General features: G+C 49.3%; 1 protein-coding gene and 1 long non-coding RNA gene across 6 annotated transcripts in view; both read left to right on the top strand.

Annotated features, from left to right (window-relative positions):
* Positions 1–14,037, top strand: LOC130158745 (uncharacterized). The gene is made up of 2 exons (XR_008825481.1): positions 1–11,233; positions 11,496–14,037. It is a non-coding gene; the product is annotated as an uncharacterized LOC130158745 (long non-coding RNA).
* The window catches only part of GRIA3 (glutamate ionotropic receptor AMPA type subunit 3), a 152,956-nt gene extending 132,935 nt beyond the window's left edge, over positions 1–20,021 (top strand). For 2 of the 5 annotated variants that reach the window (XM_056359722.1, XM_056359719.1), the window contains 2 exons: positions 18,901–19,148; positions 19,775–20,021. In XM_056359722.1, coding sequence (XP_056215697.1) covers positions 18,901–19,146 — 246 coding nt within the window. In that variant the 3' untranslated portion in view covers positions 19,147–19,148; positions 19,775–20,021. Of the gene's footprint in view, positions 1–16,635; positions 16,751–18,900; positions 19,149–19,774 lie in introns of those variants that run through there. The other 3 variants (XM_056359720.1, XR_008825478.1, XM_056359721.1) reach the window with 3 other exon arrangements.
* The last annotated feature ends 684 nt before the right edge of the window (positions 20,022–20,705 follow it).

Genomic DNA, 20,705 nt, shown 5'->3' on the forward strand with positions numbered 1-20,705 from the left:
ATGTCACCACAATCGGGTACCTTAGCAAAGAGTAATCGGCAAGGCTGTTATTTTACTTCTCAAGAAAAAAACCAAAAGCAAACAAAAAAACCCAAAAGGAACGCAGATTAAAACCATTTGAATAATTGTGGTGGGGGAAAAAAAAAAGCCATTTGCTTGCCCAGTAGCTCTTTCAAAGAAACGGTCTTATTTAACATCGTCAGCAGGCTTGGTCGAGCTGGGAAACCTGATTTAACTAACAGATAGAAAGTCCAGCGTTGGTGGGACCGATGAAGAGCAAATGGGTGCTTGTAACTGCACGAGAACCCAGCGATCCCAGCTGGCCACCGTACTGAGCCCTGAGGACGGGGCTTGTCCTTCGCCACGATCTGACTGCGATGCAGAGTGGGGGTTTTGGTGAGGTTTTCTTGGCCAGGATCAGCTGTGCCAGCACAGACCTGGAGGTGGGAGGGCTCCCTTCTCCTTTGCTCTTACAGGGAGGAGCCAGGCAAACCAGTACCAGCACGGGCTGCATTGCTGGCCCAAACTGGTGCCACCAGAGCCCTGGGAAGAAGCCTGGTCTCTGGGGAAGAGCTGCTTGGGTGGATCTGTAGCTCAGAGAAGGAAAGGGTGGCTGCTCATCTGATTGAAGCGTGGAGGCAAGAGTTAAGCAGCAGTCACAGCAAAGACATGTTGCACAGAGATGGCAGTCGCCCATCAGTGGTAAAATAATAACAATAACGGTAACGTGTAAGGAGCTAGAGCTTGCAGTAGGCAAAGCTGAAATGAGATACGTTGCTTGCAACGGGGAAGTATATTGATGCGCTAAACTAGAAATGAATCTTAAGAAAAGAGATTCTGGTAGTTTTGCCTAGCATATTCAAACGTCACCTTTTGCATGCCGCTGACAAGTCTGCACGCAGCTGCGCAGGAGCACTGTGTCTGCGTTCGCTGGGCTTTTGAGCCTGATGTGGATTGAAATCCTGGCTGTGGAAAAGCCTTCTGCGGAGCTGAGGCTTCCCCCAGTCTTTCAGGCAGCCTGTAGCTGCAAGACTCTCCAAGTTGCTTTAATGAGCTTGTGTATTGCAAAGGTTAGTGTGCTTTCATATTGCCAGCCTTGCCCTGTAAAACTGGCAATTTCTGCAGTCATCAACCTGGTGAGGAGAAGCTGTAGCTAGAGTAGGCTGGGTACGCTTGGTCACCTTGGGTACAGGAATTACCAAGAAAATTAATTTAAAATACATTGTTATACTGAAAACTACTGAGATTCATTTTCCTAGTGACACTCTCCTACAGCTAGTAAAACCAGTTCCTTAGAGAACAGTAACTCCTAATCTCTCTTATAAAAATGCTGCAGCTTTGGTCCAAAATCAATAGCAACAGTATTTTCAGTAAACTGCGGTTTCGGACAATTACTGCAAATTACTGCTGCGTTCTATTAATGAGTTGCTTACAGTTGGCTACGTAGGAAATGGCTCATCTACTCCTCTCTGACGTTAGCAAAAGCCACTGCGTAATAGTAAAGGGAGGAGAACTCTGGAATTCAGGTCTGTTCAATAACTGGAGGTCTGCAGTGCTCAGCAGCTGCCTGGATAGATGAGCACAAGCTTTTTTATGCTTTTCAGCTCTGCTGCTCATCCCTCACACAACATATTTATATAATCTTATACTTGCCAGTATATTAAATGTTTAATATTCTCCTGGGACCCAGCAACTCGTTGTCTGCTGCTGCCTCCATGAAAGAAAACTCTTTGTACAAACCAGCTTCAATGAACTTCATTGCTTCGAGTTCATTGAATTAAACCCAGCCAACTAATGCTTACAGCCCTAAGGAAACTAGAAAAGCTTTTTTAAATGGTCGTAATTAGGGCAGGGCATCCTTCTATTTTTGCTTGTGCTGAAGGAACTTTTACAAAGAGCGATACCCTATCTTAGCAAGCCCTTGGCCCTGGTCCCTGGGCGTTACGGTGGGCTGTGGGACCGTGGGTGGGTGTCCAGTGAAGAGGAAAGGGTACAGACACGGTGGCGTCTGTTTTGCTAGTTTAACGTGTCCATCACAAGGCGCTGCCTTGCTGCAGTTTGTCACAAGGTGCTGTGATGAAGGGCGACTTGTCTGAGCTGCAGGCGCTGGCTCTCGGGGGCACGGCTCAGCCGGCGGAACTCCCCAGGGAGGAGGACACAGGTGAGAAAGACCTCCCGTGGCACCGCAGGCTAGGGGAGGCAGGGAAGGGCTTAGCTGTTGTTTTAGAGACGTCGTAAATCCAAGGGCTTTTGTTGTTCCCAAGTGGCTTTTCTTTGGAGGTGGCGTTTTGTAGGCACTGAGTGCTTCAGGCTGCGATGCTGTGGCACTGCAGCCGATGGGCAGATGCCTTCCCGGCAGTGCACACCCCAGTCAGCCACTGCTGCCGAGCTCAGGCTGTGCCCAAGCCCCCCAGGAACCCCTCGGGAGCCCCTGGGGAAGGCGAGCACCCATGCTGCCTGCTGGGCACTGCGGCCCCGACACTCTCGCTGGCCTCTCTCTCCTCTTCTCCATCCTCCCACCTGAGTTGCTCTCGCCATCTCATCCCACCTCACCAGCTGATTGTTTATATGAACACGGCTTCATTTACAGAGCGTTTCATGGGAGTCACTTCAAAACTTCTGTTTTTCCCTTGAAGGAGGTGGTAGCTGCAGGGGGCATCAGAGAGGACGGGGGGTGAAGGTGCCTCCGCTGGAGAGATGCAGACCTGGCACCCCCCCCAGGGTGGCACGGGGACCATTACTCACTCGGAGCGGCTGTCTTTACCGGCTGAGCTGACAGACCACCTCTCTTAGCTTCGCCAGTAGAGACCCAGGCTTGGGAAACTGCTGCTCCGAGTTTGTGATCAGCCTCTTCCCACCTGCTGCCAGGGAGCTGTGCGTAGCCGTGAGGCATTGCGGGCGGAGGGTGCCGGCTCCTTCGGCTGAATTCTGCTGTGCAGTCTGGTATTCTAGCTTGTACTGAAAGCCAGAGGTAAGTGTGCAGCCTGTTCAACTGTGCCAGGGCACGTCGTCGTACCACAGAGAACCCCGTCGCCAGAAAATGCCCTCCCATGCTCCTCCTCCCCGCGGTGCAGTATGCGGTTTGCCTCTGCCTGGGGATGAAGGATTCTGAGTTGTGAGCTCACCTCGTGTTATTGTATCCTCATCGCCACTGGAAAGTTGAACAGTGACTTCAAATTCACAAGGATTCTGAGTCTGACAGCAGGAAAAAGAAAAGGTATTCAATGGACTTTCTGCCAGTTCCTTAATCACAGTTACACAGACTGTAAGGTTAGTCCTGTGAGCATCTCGTGGTCTTGGGCTCCACTCGTAATTTAAGACTAAAAAGATTGTGCTGTTTTAATGAGATCGTTTTAAAGGCCTCAGCTGACATATGTCTCATTTCCAGTGCTCCCAGTATATGCCGGCGCTGGTGTGGAGCAGAGGGTGCCAGGCTGCCCTGCAGTGTCTTGGCCATCGGTACCGCCCTGGCGAAGCGCGTTACCCCATTTCGGTAGGGTTTTTATTTAAGAAGTCCGAAGGGGAACATGCTGCATCCATATGTAATTTGCCTGTGATGCATGTCAATATGTTCAGGCTGACTTGGCTGACAGGTGCAGACATTCGGGTACGTGCATCAAAATTTGTTCACTTCACTCTCCTAAATGAGCGTGAATTTAGTTTCGTCTGTTGGATTCATGGCAAAATTATACTGTCTTCAAATTCTCTTATGCATGTGAGCTGAGTTCTCAATCGTGAGAGAATGGGAAATAGCAGTTATAAAAAAACATATTCCAGGAAATATGTTACAGTGTATTACGAGTTTGGAAACTAATTATTTTGTTTATTATACAATCCTGTCATCTCAGAGCTGAGTGATGGCTGAATAGGAATTTAACAAGAAGTAGACAAAAGGGGATGCAGGCAGCGGTGGCAGGCTGAGTGACTTAAGTGAAACTAATTATTCAGTTGCATAGGAACAATTTTCTGCTAAGATAGATTTCTGTAGTTCTGCTGTTGATACATTTCTTGTATTCTTATACCTTCACGGTAACATCTAATGACAACCAACACTGAAGGAGAATGTTTGAATGCCGCATCTCGCCAACTTCACACGCCAAGATTCCTTGCTAATTATTTGACTTCATTGCTTTAACATATTCTTTTTTAGGGTGATATCTCTTTTGGAGTACATCTGTGAAATGACGTACGATGTAATACTACTTCATTTTTCAGTTGTTTCTTTTTAATCCCAGGATTGCTTTTCCAGCGTGCTGGCTGAGTTCTGCCCTCAGAGCCACGCTCCGTAAAGCATCACGTTCCTCAGCCCTTCCAAGCTGTGAGCGTGGCCATTAGCAGATGGGATTTGTTCCCCCATTCCTCTGTGCTATTTTGCTTTGATACATTTTCAGCACAGCCATTAGCATTTGCGGCATAATTTTTTTTAAGTGGCATATTTTTAGAAGAAATCTGTTACGCATTATTTTAGAGGGTACCTGACATCTAAAGAGCACCATTGCCAAACATGTTGTGCTTTAAAGAGAACATTTGGGGAAATGGCTATCTTAAAAAGATGCTGTACGATTTATTTGAGCAATTTGTTTGAAATTATGTTCATCAGTATGAATTTACTTGCCACCCATTCTATAGGCCTGGGTTATGATCTGGAAAAAGATAAAATGGCTGGTCAGAGCCAGTGATAGTAACTCAGAGCTAATTCATGCTCAGATCTGGGAAAGTAATATGAAATTATCGTATTGTGCAAATTACTGACAAAGCAAAATAATACTTTAAGAGGAAGACATCAGAATATTTGTTTAATTGGCAGCTATTACTTTATAGCATATTAGGAAATAACACGGTGTATGTTTTGTGCCAATAATGAAGTCTTAATGCTCTAGGAGTTCATCGGAGCATCTCGCTTAGAGCATTGCCAAGAAGGGCAGAGAGCCTGCTCTGCTTTGCAGAAATGTCTGTGCTGTTGTGCAGATCGTTCGAGGGCACTTTCCTGGGAACATAACCAGGAGACGCAGAACAGGAATTTGGGGTGAGCCGGTTGCCCAGGCTGGGAAGGAGCTGGTGGAGTCAGGGCTGGCATCTCAGAACTGGGAACCGGTTTGTTTTGCCTGTGTCACCTTTAGCATCGTGAGGAGTAGCTGTGCTGCCTTGAGGGAGCTGGACCTGAGGGTAGAAGGAGACGTGCTTGTGCTGGGGGCTGAGCCGGGCCCTGCAGGGTGACCGGGTCCTGCCTTTATGGCTGCAAGAAACCTTCGAGAAAGCCTGGTGACTCATGCGCTCATCCTGGTAATACCTGTGGTGCTTAACGGTTCATTTCCATAAATTGCTTGCATGAGTCATTTATCCTGCATTGTAAGCATCCATATGGGAAAAGCCGAAGCAGAGCTCCTTGGGACTGGAAGAGGAAAAAGGAAAGCCGGAGGCTGGAAGTGGGGCTGCCAACAGCAGGAGCAGGGCCCTTCCTTTGAGCATCTCCCTGGGGGCCGGGGCTTGGCTTGTTTCCTCTTTAATGGTAACTGCTGTCACTTAACATACAGGGGGAAAAGTAAATGCCTTTCTTCTTCTTCTTCAAAGTAATTCTGATGTTTCAGCCTTGAGCTCGTGGACGCAGGCACTTGTGCTGCCCTGGTGGATTTTTCTGGGCTCGCCGGCACTGTAATCGTGGGTCGGACACCTCTAGATTTACACATGCGACGTAGCTGCTTGTGGAATGGCTTGTGTAGCCTTTGGACTAAGCAGCGCCTGCCTGCAGCCTGCTGAGGAGCCTGAGCACAGGAGTCGCAGAAGAAGCTGCCCCAAGAGGAAAATATATCATAGAAGACGGGGGGAGAAATGGCTGTGGCTAGAGGCGAGAGAAAGAGAAGGTGAGGGGATGGCCTGCACGCAAGGTAAGTTGAGTCTCTTGCTCATATCCACCCAGGTTAGAGAGGATCCAGGCAATGGCAGGAAAGATCCACGCTGCTGTTGCAGGTGGGGTAGGTTTGAGCATGACAGCAAGCATCTACCCTCCCCTAACCTGCCTCCCTGCGGGGGCAGCTCTTCCTCCCACCCCCTCGCCACGTCCGTCTGTCAAGGCTCGGGCACCGCTGTGAATGAACTACAGTGCCTTGTTACAGCTTGCATTGCCTAATCCAATAGGCATGTATTATTGCATTAGCACTTGGCACTTCTATTAAATTATGATCCTGTTAGTACAGAGTTTAATTTGAGCTACATTTATGAAACATATAAATATACTTTCCTAGAGACAGTTGCTGCTGCCAAACACAGGCTGCAAGCTCCCTGCAAAGAGTGGAGGAACTTGCGGTCCCAGCTGGTAGCACATCTGGCTCTGTGCAGGTGTACCCAGCCTGTCTGTAGGTGTTACAATGGCATCATGCATCTGTGGCCGTCTTCCACGTTGCAGCAAATACAGCATCGGTTAAAACACCTGAATTTCAAATGGCATACCTAGTTGCTGCAAGGAAAAACCCCGTGGCTTCCACAAGGATGCAATGGTTGTGCCAGCCTGCCTCTAAAAAAACAGGCAAGAAATCTTGAACTGACCAAAGAACACTATTTATGGAAAAACACAGTAACGAAGACTAGAACAAAGTTCTGTTACTGAGAACTGTTGCAGCTATGAAATACTCAGCAGTAACTAAAACAACCCCCACCCCCTGATGATCATTTGCATTGCATTTCAAATGGCCGTTGCCAAACCCCCCTTGAGCAGCCTTTGCAAAGCCTCCCGTTTGCCATCCGAGCAGAGCTGAGAGCCGGTGTGCCAGCGCTCTGAACCGAACGAAGCCACGCTCGTAGGCTGGCGCACCGCATCGGCACGGCAGGAGAAGCCACCGCCCGTCTCCATCTCCCACAGCCGCCGGCTCTGTCACTGCCAGTGTCCCAGCAGAAGGAAATTTGGAAAATTACTCGGTGTGCTATTTCATAGCTAAGATTTCTTGTCATCCCGTGATGCCCTTCGGTACCGAAAGGCACAACAGAGGCAGAAGGTGCCGTGACCTGCTGCGAAGGAGGGTCCCACCCCAGCTGCGGGTGACAGCCACGGCTGAGCCCACAACCCACACAGGCAGCTGGGGGGCTGCAGTCCCGGGGTGCTGCTGGCCAGCCCCCACCCCACCCACCCCCTGGCCCCTGGAGCACAGGGAACCCCTCTGGCTCTGCTGTGGAGGAGGAACAACATCCTCCTGCCAGGGGATTTATCGCCATGCTCGACGCCTCCAAGCTCTATCCCTGCCATCAGCCTGCTGTGTATTAGGTGGCTGGGGGATATATGGGGCTTGAGTTGCCAGGTTTTAATCTTCTGATTTTGAAAGCTCATCTTTTCAAACTAGGTGGCTTCAACTTTTTTCCTCTGCCCACCCTTAAAACATTTCAGTGCCTCAAATGTTAAATCTTGTAGATGCACAACTGCTGGTAACACAGGGCAGGGGAAGAATGGTGCGGGTCTGAAAAGGTAGCAAAGAGCAACCAAGTGTTCATTTCTTAAAGAAATGCCTGTGCTTTTTCCATGAATATGAAATGTTCAGTGTGAGGTACAGAAGATCGCATTTTGAGACAGAAGGTAACAAATGGGAACAGTGAGTAACCATTTGTTTTCATGCCTGTATTTCCAGGACTCTGTGCACCCCTGCTTGAAGTACCAGGTAACTGTAGTCCTTAAACAAACACAGTGGGTTTTAGTAATAAGCCCATTTCTATCTGAAATCTTCCCCATCCCTCACACGTGGGTGCATAGCAAAACGTGAAGTTGTGGCACAGAGAGATCGCTGAAGTGGTAAATCATGACAGGCAGATAGATCTGCTCTCGGAAAGAGCAGAACATTTGGACAATGCATTCACCCAAAGGTTTTGTATCTAGTCAGAAGTTATTTCGGTAACAAGATCTGACAAAAAGTCCATTCAATAGTTGCAGATCAGGCTGGGATTTATGGAGCTTGGGGGAATAAAGTGCCTGATTTGATTTAGATGGGTCTTTAACCTTAAGCAATGCCCTCTAGAGAATAATGCTGGATTTGGTATTTCTTCCTGGATTGTTTCTATCTTTATATTTTAAAGATACCAAGATGGTTGTTAGTGAGATTTTTATGGTAACCTGTCAAATTAAGCGGAGTGCTTGGGCTTGATGGCTGCGTTTGTTGGTGCCCTGTGCTGCCGCATGGGCCAGCTCAGGGACACAGAGGTGGGTCACTTGCAGTGAGCAGGACCAGAGGACCCGTGAGCATCCGCTCCCTCCTGCCGGAGCTGGACTGGGAATGCTGGTGATCCAGCGTGGTGCGTGGCTTGGAGGGGTTTCTCCATGGTGCTGGGTGCGCGGGGGCTGAAATCTCAGTGCAAGGCGGTGGTACAGCCGTTTGGTGGTGGCATCCTCCCTGTGCCCTTCGGATATTTACCTCTCGGAGCGTGGCAAAGGTGATGCTTCCCACATGTCCACAACAAGCTTCCTGCTCTGCTTCCCCTGAAGTCGGTGGAGATTTGCCAGTGACACCGACAGGAACGATTAATTCAGTGTTTTCAGTAGCTCTACCCTAGAGGATTTTAGGAAGCACTTTGAATTAAGAAAACGCTTGTTTGCCTGTGCCTTAGTCCACTTGCCTTTCCTCTGACACTATGAGGTGGATTTTAGAAACTCAAGCACTTAACGTCTAAACTCTCTGATGTTACAACGTTGTTGGTTGGGGTGTGCTGACATCAGCAATCACAGGGATGCTCCAGCCAGCAAGGACAGCTTTGGCTGCAAGAAACAAGAGGAAAAGAATTCCTGCTGCAGAATTGAAAGCACTCTAAATATGTCAGATTCCTAAATTAAAGGGATTAGGTACAAAATAACGGGGATTAAAAATAAAATAAGTCAAAAACCACTTTAAAATGTACTATCGGAGACCTGGTACCACCATGGACTTTGGCCTCTGTCCTGTCGCTGGGATTCAGACGAAAGCGTGAAGAGCCCTTGGCAGGGATGCGGCGCTCGGTCCGACTGCGCGGCTCTGGCTTGGGGGGAGGACGTCATGCTGCATTAATCTTGCCATCTTCAGAGGGCTGGACTTGCCAGGAACCTCCTGTGGCTTTTTGTGTCTCTGATCCCACAAACCAGCGATAAACCTCGCCTAGCCAGATATTAGACCAGATTTACAGCTGTGCTGCGCCCGGGCGGTATGACACAGCCAGAGCCCAGGGGTGTCTTTGGTGTTGTAATTTTGCTTCCCCTGATGTTCCCAAACGGCCAGTGCCAGGGTACATGAAAACACAAACAGCTTTGCTGCAAATACCACATCCCTAGTGGTGTGTGCCAGCATTTCTACAGCGCTTCTCCAACTGGAGTTATTTGGCACCTGACGTCGTGTCATCGTACTGCTGGGGAAAATGCCAAAGGGCATGTCAGTGACCGTGCGGGATTCCATGTCACGGCAGATGCGTGTTAAGGACACGGGGCAGCGCGTCTCTGGCCTTCTAGCCAGACCTGTTAGCAAGGGACAAGGCTCCTTTTGGCCATGTTTGCCACGGGGCCAGCATCCATCTGCCTTGTGAGGAGGATCCCTGTTGCCACTGGCCTTACATTTCTTAGCTTTATCACTGCGTAAACCAATTGTCCCTGGGTGAGGTGACACACATCGCTCCCCACTGCGGCTGGGGACGCAGCCATCCTGCCTGTGTAGCCCTGCAGAAGCCACCAAGCCCTCCTGCACAGGGACCGCTCATAAGAGCAGTGGAGTTGTGGTGGTGGGAGGTTTTGCCCGGTGGTTGGCACCCTCCTGGGCTGGCCAGGCAGCTGGGCATCCCTCCCTGGGCTGAGGTGTTCATCAGCTCTTCCACAGCTTGTTCTCTGCTAGCCTGAGCTTCAGCCCCGGCCGTGAGCGGAGAAAGAATGTTTTCAAGGCCAGAGAGCTGCTCTCACTGCAGATGTTCTCCTGATTTTCCTTCAAGCACGTGGGTGATTTCTTCACTCCAAAAAAAGCTATATTTGGACTCTAGATTCCGCAAGCAACAAGCGCTGAGAAAATGCCCCACTCTATCCTGTACACCAAATATTCTGTGGACCGTCAGAAACTGGCTGATGATGGGTGGAGGAACACCTGCAGTTTGTAAACCCCACGTGGTGAAAGGTGCCAGGGCAGCCCTACCGCCTGGGAGATTCAGTGCAACCCGTGCACTGCCCACCCCGTCCTGCACAGCTCCAAGGAGGCCCTTTAGTTAGTGCTTCAAAGAGCCTGTACTTGTTAGAACTTTTCTTTGCAGCTCCCTTTTCTGAAAGATTGCATCTAAAAATTCTGAATTAATTCTGAGCAATCTGGTTTGAGGGAACAGTGTGCTGTCTGCCGTGTTCATTTGCTCTCCTTGGCAATGATCGTTTTGGGGTATAACATTTATATTACATCCATTAGAGCACAGAATGGGATGTGAATTATCCAAAGCTGTTCCAATCACCACTTAAATCTCTATTGATTGCAAGTAATAAACATAACTACAGTGTTGCTGAGACGTTATGCCACTCAAACCCTGGTTACAGGCAGCTGACAAAAGTCTACAGATTGTTGGGTGAGATTTTTGAGTCCCAAAGTGACTTTTGCTCCTGAATCTCACCTGTAGTGGTCACCAGCTCTTCCCTGTATTGCCTGCTGTGACTTGTGAGGATCAGCCCAAAAACTACAAAGCCACTAGCATCAGTACATCCCATCGCTTGTTCCTGGGAAAAATGGCTCTTTCCAGGAAAATGGGTGTCCTTTTCTTAAATTAACAGCATTAACAGCACTTATGAAAGTGAACCTAAAAGGTCATTAATCAAATTAAAAACCTGTTATGATTTATAATTTGAGAGGGGCAGAAGTTATGCCTTCTCACATTCGGACTGGTAAAGAACTATTTCTTTGATGATTAGTTTAGTTTTGTTCTACTTCACACTTGTTCTGGCCAGAAAGAAATATAATGCCACCGGTTTTCTCAACGAGGATAAAAATTACTGCCACTAGCCCCAAACTGGTGCTGTGGTGAGGAGGTGGGGCGAGAAATCCCTCAGACAGGGTGAGGGTATCTCAAAGAGAAGTAAGAAGAGGGAGCAGATGGCTCCTGCATCATCGTGTTCCCTCTTCTCCATATTGACGGTATGGATGGAAGATAGTGATGAAATAGAAATGTAATGGATGCTCTACAAAGGGCATACGGCAGCACGCTTTTCTGAGGGTTGATCTCACATGTCGGCGTGGTGAGCATCTTCAGCTGGGAAGCAATGCTGCATTTTGTAGGAGATCAACCTTCCCGGCAGAGAAGCGCTGTGGCAGTCCCTGAATTTGGAGGGAGAGGTGGCCGGGATTTTTAAACTGAGCCCAAACCTTTGGGGACCTAGTTCAGGGGTGACGTTTTGATGAGGGAATGCCTGTCGTTTTTCAAAGATCAGTTTGCTCTGTCAGCATCATCCTGTCTCCTGGGGCCACCAACAGCCAGGGGTGTGGCAGGACCTTTGGGGCTGGTGTCCTGTGCCAGGCGGGGCTGAAATGCAGCAGGGAGGAGACCCCAGGCCACCCAGTGAAGGCAAGAGGTTCCCTTTGAGATGGTGCCACCTTGCCGTTGAGAAAAGACTGGCATAGCTTAGCTTCTAGCAGTAACTGATGGCTGATGAGGGGAAGGTAATGCTGCTGGCACCCGAGAGGGGTCTTCTAACAGGGGAGCAGAGAAGCAAAACTGCTGAAACACCACTAAAACCCACCCCTGTCCCAGGCTTAAGGTCATGTTGGTAGCAGACTCATAATAATGCCATAGGTGGGCACCGATCTTAAAAGTCGTGCCTCTCTTAAATAAATCAGCCATAGCAAATGGCTTCGTTTGCCACTGGGGGCAATACTGTTGAGTGTGAGGCTCCTGGTACTGTCTCTCCAGACTCAAGTCTTCCAGCCATTCATAGACGCCAGCAAAAAAAAAATCTCAGCAGGTTTGGTAAAGCTGCTTAACAGATCCAACCTTGCATGGGTAAGCCTGTATCGGCCATACCTAGCACATCTGAATGAAAAGCACAAGCAAGTAAACAAAAAAAAATCCTTTCGTTATGGTGAGGAATTAAAACATGGCAGGTTTCTGCCCCAAGAATACCATCCGGTGGCATGCAGAACGCTGACATCCCGATGCTAATTGCTTCCACTTGTTTTCTTGGGTGTACTGAGTGCAACAGGAGAGCACGAGCTCTCAAACCTCTGAACATTTTACTTTGATAAAAGCAACCAAACTAGTAGAGAGCTGGTCTGGAAACCACACAGGAGGAGATGAAAAAGAAGCGGGTCATAAATTAAAGCAGAGGAAAAACAGCTGAAGCCACCCGGGAAAGGGCTGAGGACCTCATAGGATACCCCATACAGCCCAACAACAGCAACCTAATTAAAAAAGCATCTGGAAAGCACAAAACTGTTCCAGGAAAAAGATGAGCAAATGGAAGTCTTTTGAGGTAGAGACCCAGAAACTGAGCAAATGATCCTCTCAGCTGTTTTTGGAGCGGCGCAGCTGGCCAGGGAGACAGGCAGGCAGCTGGGACACATCCTTCCCCTAGGGCCCAGACCAGTCATTTAGTTCTCTCAATTCCTCTGTGTCTAAGCAATAAAAAAAAAAAAATCCCCCTTCAAACAAACAGTGTCTGGGCAAGCTATGAAAAATCCCTTTCCTACATTCAGCAGCCCTCGCTCGCAGAAGAGCCCTGCGCTTCCCTCTGGAACAGCCAACAGAAAGCTTTGGAACTCAGTAGCCTTCGACCTGCGGCATGGGACGGGCTGGGTTGCAAGCCTAGGTGTGCACGGAGGAGTCACATCCATCCCACGTGCAGCGCTGAGCACTCGGTGAGGAAAGTGCCACGGTCCGGAGTTGCCCTCCTGCACCTCCGTGGGGACCTCGGGCCAAGCCACGCAGCAGCAAGAATTCCTTCCTGGCATCTTCTGTTTAGGAACACTGTTACACTTTTCCCAACGTGTTTTTGGGTTCTTTACAAAAGTGTTGGGTTGTAGAGCAACGGAGGCAGTGGGTTGATCAGCACTGATAACATGCAGCTGTGGCCTCACCTCAGAGGCAGTGGGTTCTTTGACATGGACGATGTGCAGGTGTAGCTTGTTCCTGCTAAGTGGTTAAATAGCCCTGAGGAGGGGGGAGAGGTGGTTGGATGGAGGAGGAGCAGTGTGGTCTGACCTCTGGAGGAAGGAGAAACAGCATGGACAGTAGACTCTGACCGATGGTAAAAGCCTTGTTGCAGCATACTAGTTTATGTTGCAACCCCATGTTGGACTGTCTGATTGAACAGGGCTAGATAGCTCCTTGGAGACCAGCAACTGGAAAATACACCAGCAGCCAGGGTCAGTTTTCAATGTATTTACTTACCTGGGAGCTGAGGTGGCCGGCTGGCACCGCATCCTTGGCATCAGCTGGTGTCGCATCCCTGCGGGTGAGATGCTGGAGCAGGGGCTGTGGGGGCATCGCACTGTCTCCCACCCTCCGGTTGCTCAAGCATGGGGGTGCAGCTCATGCATTAAGAGGTTTGGGGATGAATTTCCTGGAAGCAGACAAAATTGTTCCTTAGGAATTGCTCAAACAAGCTGTGCTTTGCGCTCCACAAATCGGTGCCTTTTCTAGCATGCCGAGAGGGTGTCTTTGCTCAGGAACATCCCAGCGCAGTAACGGAGCCAAGGGAGGCCGGGAGCTCGCTCCGGCAAACCTCCCGGTCACCTGCGCTGGGGGGACAGGACAGGTGAAGGCATCAGCTACTGCTTCATGGCAGACCGTCATCCCCTGTCCCCCCTGACGCAAGCGGCCAGGCAGGGGGCTCAGCCCCGGAGCACCCCTGAAGGCTGGCACAGGCACATGGAGCAAATCACCGCTGCCCGGGCCGAGCCATTGCTGTGCCTCACCTGACAAACAGGGCAGTGACAAATGATAGCGAAAACCCCAGTTTAGGCAAATTCCCATCTGTTTAGTTAAGATAATTTTAGTTTACTTGTTTTTTTGGCAGTTGTGTGTGCACAATTAACTGCAATCTTGGCTTTAAAAAAAAAAAATAAAGCACCCTAATTAGCATATTAAGCCTCCTCATTTCCCAATACTGTATAATGTTGTGAAAGCTAATCTATAATGTATTGGATGTTATGCAAATTTTCTGTACTCCATATGGGGTTTATAAAGGTATGCAAATTAAAAATAGTGTTTGGAATAGGACTGGGGGGAGGGGAAAATTTGCACAATAAAATATGCGGGTAGGAGAAAAGGTGTTTATAACCTTCTCCCTATTGTTTGTGTATTCTCAGCTGCACAATGCTTTTCAAAGCGGAGAGATGCATTGCATAAAGTCTCTCCAAACTGGGTAGTTTTTAAATGAAATTTAAAATGAGAACACTGTTCTTTAAGCAGTAATCCGCACAGCTCTTTCTGCTGGGCTTGTAACAAGTAGGTAAAGGCACCGTGGTTTGCACTGCAGTTCTGCATGGCTGCTTCCAGCACGTGTGCCCGGGGGTCACCGGGGGGTCGGCACAGCACCGCTGCCCAGGAGGGGCCACGGGGGTGGCTTGGCCAGGCCCTGGCTGGTCCCCATCCGCACCAACCAACGGGGTAGGTGCATTACCTGCAGCACCCCGGGCGTTTGCGGCGTCTGTGGAGCGTGCTTTGAACCCGTTGATACTTTACAGCCCTGCCTATAGGTGGATGCAGAGGGAGCTGCGGTACAGCTGGTGTTCAGGGTGCCCCGGGCTCTGGTGGAGGGGCTCCGCGCCGCTGCCGGCCGAGCCTTCTGCCGTGCGCGGCTTGTCACTGCCGCCCGTCGGCTGCGGCCGGCTCGCTGCATACAGCCTTCCCGGGTTGATACTTCATTAGATTACAGCTGCTCCTTTAAAACAGCCATCTGACAAAAAATAAAACCTTGGCTGGTGCCAAACGCCCTGTGCAGCCCAGGAGGAGTGGTGCTGCCTCTGGCCAGCCGGGAAGCTCTGCGGGCGTGGGCAGTGCCGGTATTGCCGCCGCTGGGGACCAGTGGCTCTCCCCACCTCGGTGGTGGTCCCCGTTTTTGCCCTCCCTGCTGGCCTGGGTAATGCCGGGCTGGGTCACGGCGGTGCAGCCTGTGGGGTGTTCAGCTTAGGAGCTCCGGGACATGCTCGTTTCCTCGTGGTACCCCACGGGCTGCCCGGGCTGGGCTGAGCACGGGGCTTGTCCCCTGCTCCGTGGGCTGCTGGCACCTCTCACCTGCTCTCCTCCCGACGGGCACGGAGCACCTCCGAGGGCAGCGCCATCCACATCAGCCACCCACAGGGCTCACGGCCACCTCGGAGGCAGCTTCTTGGCAGAGAAGGGAACGGGGCTTTTCTTCACCAGCTGCTTCCTCCGGTACCTACCTGCCCCAGGCACGGCAGGGCGCAGCTGGGGGCCGTGCTGCGAGCATCTCCCGAAGTGCCGCCGTGTAGTAAAGCTTGTAATTGAGGTGGTTTGTACAGGTTGTGCTGCTCCTTCCGCCCGGTCTCTTCTGCTCTGCAGAGTCCTGCGCTTGGGGCAGGGCTGGGGGAAAGGTGAGGGGCAGCGAGAGCGAGGGGTGAGGCTGGCAGCGGGGCTGAGCCGAGTCCCCTCCGCCGGCAGCAGGCGGGGATGGCTCCACAGTGGGGCATCTTGCAGGGCAGCCGTACAGTGTGTCTGCCTGGTGTCATCCCGTGCAAGGTGGCACAGCATGGCTGAGGGTAAGGACCCGTCCCTTTCCTCCCCACCAGCTGCCTCGCACAGCCATGGAGCAGGGATCAAAAGTTCAAGCAGGAGCAGGAACTGAAGATGGCCCTGATGTAGGGAGCCCTAGAGAACAGGCAGGAAAAACCCGAAGACATCACATGAGGAAATGGAACTGACAAAACCCAACCAAGGGCTCCTCAGGTGCTGCTTTCCCGCAGGGAAGGGACAGGCCAGCTCTGGTCTCCCTGGGCTTGCAGGCTCTTAGCAGACAGCTAACCTTCATCCTGCCAACATTTCCCACCCAGGGCACTCTCAGCCACAGTTTCCATGTTAATTTGTTTCATAAAGGTCTGCATTTGCTTATTTTCTGCTGCAGCTCCCTGGACCGGCGGTGTTCAGGATGCAGCACTCGCGGAGACTCCCAGCATGGCCCCTGCACAGCAACTGCAGGAGCGGGAGAATGGAACGGCCGTGATGGCTGGTGACACCTCCCTTGGTGGCATCCACCCTGGGGTCCTTTACTTTTCAGAGGCGGACACACCCCTGCACCCCCGGGTGTGGGGGGCTGCTGGGGGGCTGGGAGCGCTGGCTGACCCTGGGAAGGCAGGCTGGCTGGGCTGGGGGGCTTGCTCTCTGTTAGTGCAATACCGGGGTCCGGTTAGATCAAAGCCACCGTCATCCCTAAAGCTACTGCAGGCACCTGTGATTGTGCCAAAGTGGGAAATTGGCCTTGCTTTGTTTCTGCTACCTTCATTTAACAGTGAGTGCCGATTACTCAAAGCGATATGGGCAGGACCTGGTAATATAGCGTTGCTCTAGCGTTAACTTAAGGGGATGATCCAGTTGCCTGCAGTGTAAATATTGTGGCCAGGAACCCTGCTTTATCGCTTTGTATAGTTTTAAAGTAGTTTAAAGATTGAATAACATAAAATAACATAATATAATGTTATTTATGTTATTTCCCACGTGAAGAACTCCTGTAAACCTTGCAGTATTGAAACTCAGTGAACAAGGCATCTTAGACAAGCTGAAAAACAAATGGTGGTACGATAAGGGTGAATGTGGAGCCAAGGACTCCGGAAGTAAGGTCAGTCGCTGAAGGTCTTTTTGTACTGATTAGCAATCACATTTTGACCCACTGTTTGTTTATACAAAGAATGACTCTCAAAAGTTGATATTTACATTTTGAAGGTTGAAAGAAAAGCAATAGAAAAAAAAATAATTAAGTCTCTGAACGTGACAGCATTTTTCTTTTGTGCAGTAACAGACTGTAGTTGTAAGTATGTTTTACTATTTGAGTATTTGGCTAGAAAAACACAGAAAGAGAAGCCCCCAAAGCCTCCCAAGCTGGTGTCTTCATTTAAATGTGCACGTTTCAGCACAGCCAATGCGTATTGTTCAGGCCAGCATCCTTTCTTATTTTTAGTTTTATAGAAAAAAACACATTTTTGTTTCAAAATTGTGACTTAGATTCTTTACATGTCAGTTTGGGAAACAGCCACACGCTTGCTAAGGGTGGACGATTTCAGGACAGACCTGTGATAAGGAAAAAAACCCACCCTTCCTGCCCTGGTTCCCAATTCAATTTGAAATTGGTTTGATTTAAAAGGAAAAAAAAATATCTGGAAATACTATTGGTAACTCACAATATAAATGTTGTATATTCTTTTTGATTCTGCTTTGAACCATTTTGCTGCTGTACTGCCCTGTCCCACGCCGGCCACACTGCAGGGCCAGCCTCCTTGTGCAGGAGCGCTGGAGACCCCAGTGGAGATCCCACCCCTGAGGTGTCCGCTGGAACAACCCCATAGCCGCACACTTAAATGCAAGAAATATTTCTTTACACATGTCAGTTAAAAGAAAACACAGAGGATTATTTATTTTTTTTAATGCTTATAGAGCCATTGAGAAGAGCGCTGTAGAAGTGCTGGGCTTGTTGGAGTAAAGGACATTATCAAGGACACCAAGAGAAGGAGAAATCCAGCTCCAGCTGAAATCAGTCGCAGCCGAGTGCCTAACGCCTCTGGTGCCTGTGGAAGAGCTCTCTATAATCATTCAAACAGAAAACTATAATTTGGAAGCACCCTCTCAGTGTCAGAGGACGATTGCAAGTTCCATCAAAGCCAAAAATAAAAATTCATTGATTTCAGCTGGGCTGGAAGTTGCTTAGGGCATCACCCTGTGGCTGTTGTACGAGGTAAATTTGGGGTCATGGGACATCCGAATGCACAGCAGCTGCAGAAGGCAACGGTGATTGAGAAGGGGTGTAAATGAATCATACCTTTAGCTTCAACAGCAGGCTGTTGGCTACAACCGCATCTATCCAAACTGCCTGTGAAACGCACAGGCACTTACAAGGTAGATCCTATTTTATTCTGACTACGTGCAACTTTTGCTGTCCCTGGAGATGCTCATAAACCAAGCACCATCAGCAAGAGTCTTCCCAGGGCGCAGCCCCTTGCCACAGGGCTCCGGCCAGGCACCCTGCCCGCCGGCATCCCTCCCGCACCCAGCCCTGCAGCAGCAAAAGGGTTGCAGCTCTCTAATCCGCTTACAGAATCCCGGTTTTACAAATGCAAGCCTTCTCCCCCATCTGACATGTATTGAAGGAAGGTAAACCCTGGGCAGCATCTTTTTGTGTTGCAATGACCAGTTTTATTTGGTAACTCACCCTCCCTCGGTCACCACAGGTGCTAGTTTAGCTGAGGGCTCTGCTGCTTGACCTTAAAGTAACTGACCGTCTTCCTAGGGTGGTTTGGTGTGGTTTCTTTTTCATAACTGTTGGAAAAAAAAGGTAGATAAGTTTAGCAGCATCTCAATAATTTTATCTACATTCACCAAAACCGAGCGTGCAGTGGTTTGGGTTTTCCTTTGTCTCGTTTTATAGTGGCCTTTGGTAAAACCTGCTGTTCTACACAGCCACTGCTTTCCCCGTCGGAGCCTTCCCAAGGTGCCTCTGCCACCAGGGATGCTCGGCCGTAGCCAGGTTTGCTCTGGGATGCTGCAGGCCTGGGGAAGTCAGTGGCCAAAAAAAAATAAAAAAATCTCATCGCTTTGGAGTCGGCCAGGGTTTTGCCCGCTTTGGGTGGGAGACGGGGGGACAGCACCGAGCCACAAGCGGGACACTAAACGCTGTGAGCGTAGCTATTCCAGCTAGGGCTGAGTGCACATAGCCTGTTGTCTGTCTGCCTGCCTGCTCCTGGGTGCAAAACTAACAGCGTGGCTCGTTTCTCTTAGGACAAGACGAGCGCTCTGAGCCTGAGCAATGTGGCCGGGGTTTTCTATATCCTTGTGGGAGGCCTCGGGCTGGCCATGATGGTGGCACTCATCGAGTTCTGCTACAAGTCGCGGGCCGAGTCCAAGCGAATGAAACTCACCAAGAACACGCAGAACTTCAAACCTGCTCCTGCCACCAACACCCAGAATTACGCTACGTACAGAGAAGGCTACAACGTGTACGGAACAGAAAGTGTGAAAATCTAGGGGTACGGCTACGGGCCAGGAACCGAAACCCTCTGGGTTTTCTTCCTTCCTTCTTTTCTTTCTTTCTTTCCTTCTTTCTTTCTTTCTTTCTCTTTTCAAGGGGTGTGTGCTCTTTTGTTGTGTGCCTCCCCCAGCGGACTGCTGCAAAAGGGCTTTTCAGACATCGGCCGGTGGCAGCCTCAGAGCTGGTACACATGATTTAAATTCCTCCCCTGCACAGAAGTAAGCTGGGTACCTTGGGCCTGCATTACAAACAGCGATAGCTGGCTTTGTGCTGAAGTAACTCCTCTCTCCAGCGCTGGGCTAGTTTCAGCACATAAAAAAGTGTTTTGTTAATTGCTTTAAAAATTACCGTAAGCAGGAGGCGCATCTCTCTGGCCAGTCACCTCTTCCCCTTTATTTTTCAAGCTATAATCAGGTCAGGTAAGTGCTTTTAGGAAGTCTCAAAAAAAACCTACAGTAGAGCAATAAAGTCTGCGCTAGAAATGCCATTTTCTAAAGTGTGAAAGGCAGAGCTGAACTGCCGAAAAGCAACTCTGGCAAAGCCTGGTTAGCCCATCGCCCACAGACTGCGCCTCCCTGCCCCTTGCTGCCGGGCAGTGATGAAATCTTTCTGGTTTTATTATAGATCCTCACCCTGACAGCACGCAAGAGGAGAAGCAGCAGAGAATGTGGCTACTTCATGGATTTGGACCACCTGAGCCAGTCGTACTCTCTCTGAGGTGTCAGGCATGACACGCATTGATGATGGTGCAATGTACTTTTAATAGGGAAAAACTGATATTTTTTCCTTCAGTGCCTTATGGAAGACTCTGAGACTCACAACAATGCAAACCATCACCGAAATATTCTTGCTTTGCTTGAAATAAGAAAAAGTAAAAAGAAGAAAAGAGAAAAGAGGAGAGAAAAGAAAAAAGAAAAGGAAAAGAAAAAAGATTAAAAAGAAAAAAGGAACGAGAAAAGAGAAAAGAAGGAAAGGAAAGAAAAGAGAAAAGAATAAAAAGAGAAAAGAGAAGGAGAAAAAGGAAAGGAAAAGACTGGTAACAAGATATTAGTATGTGAAAAAAATTTCTTGTAAAAAAATCAGTGCAACAAAAGCCATTCTTTGATACCACTGCACAGTAAATGAACTTGTGTCCTGAAAGCAAACCGCAGCTGGTTTCATCAGCCACCCCAATCGTATCAAATTATGAAACTCCTCCTGACACAAAGCCTCAGAAATCTGCTGCGTGCGAACATGGACTGGCCTGTCACTGCTTGTATGAGCTGATGTCAAGATGTTTCAGTATTTACTTACCAGTGGTGTGATTTTATTTTTTTTCCGAGCCACTCTCCAGCTAATTTGAGCAATTTTGTATAGCAGTAAAAGGTGTAACACCTGAAGAAAAGAATCTGTGCATTAAAGCCAGTTGAGGTCAATGACTGTGAATCTGTAAATCCAAAAGAAAGTAATTTGTGGAACTGCATGTCTTGCTTCCAGATCAGTAAATTAATTTCTTGACAAGGTAGCTAAAGTGTGGGCAGAAAATATTGCATTCCTTTTTTTTTTTTTTTTTTAA

This window comes from Falco biarmicus, chromosome 14 (assembly GCF_023638135.1).
Source record: "Falco biarmicus isolate bFalBia1 chromosome 14, bFalBia1.pri, whole genome shotgun sequence".
Classification (NCBI taxonomy): domain Eukaryota; kingdom Metazoa; phylum Chordata; class Aves; order Falconiformes; family Falconidae; genus Falco; species Falco biarmicus.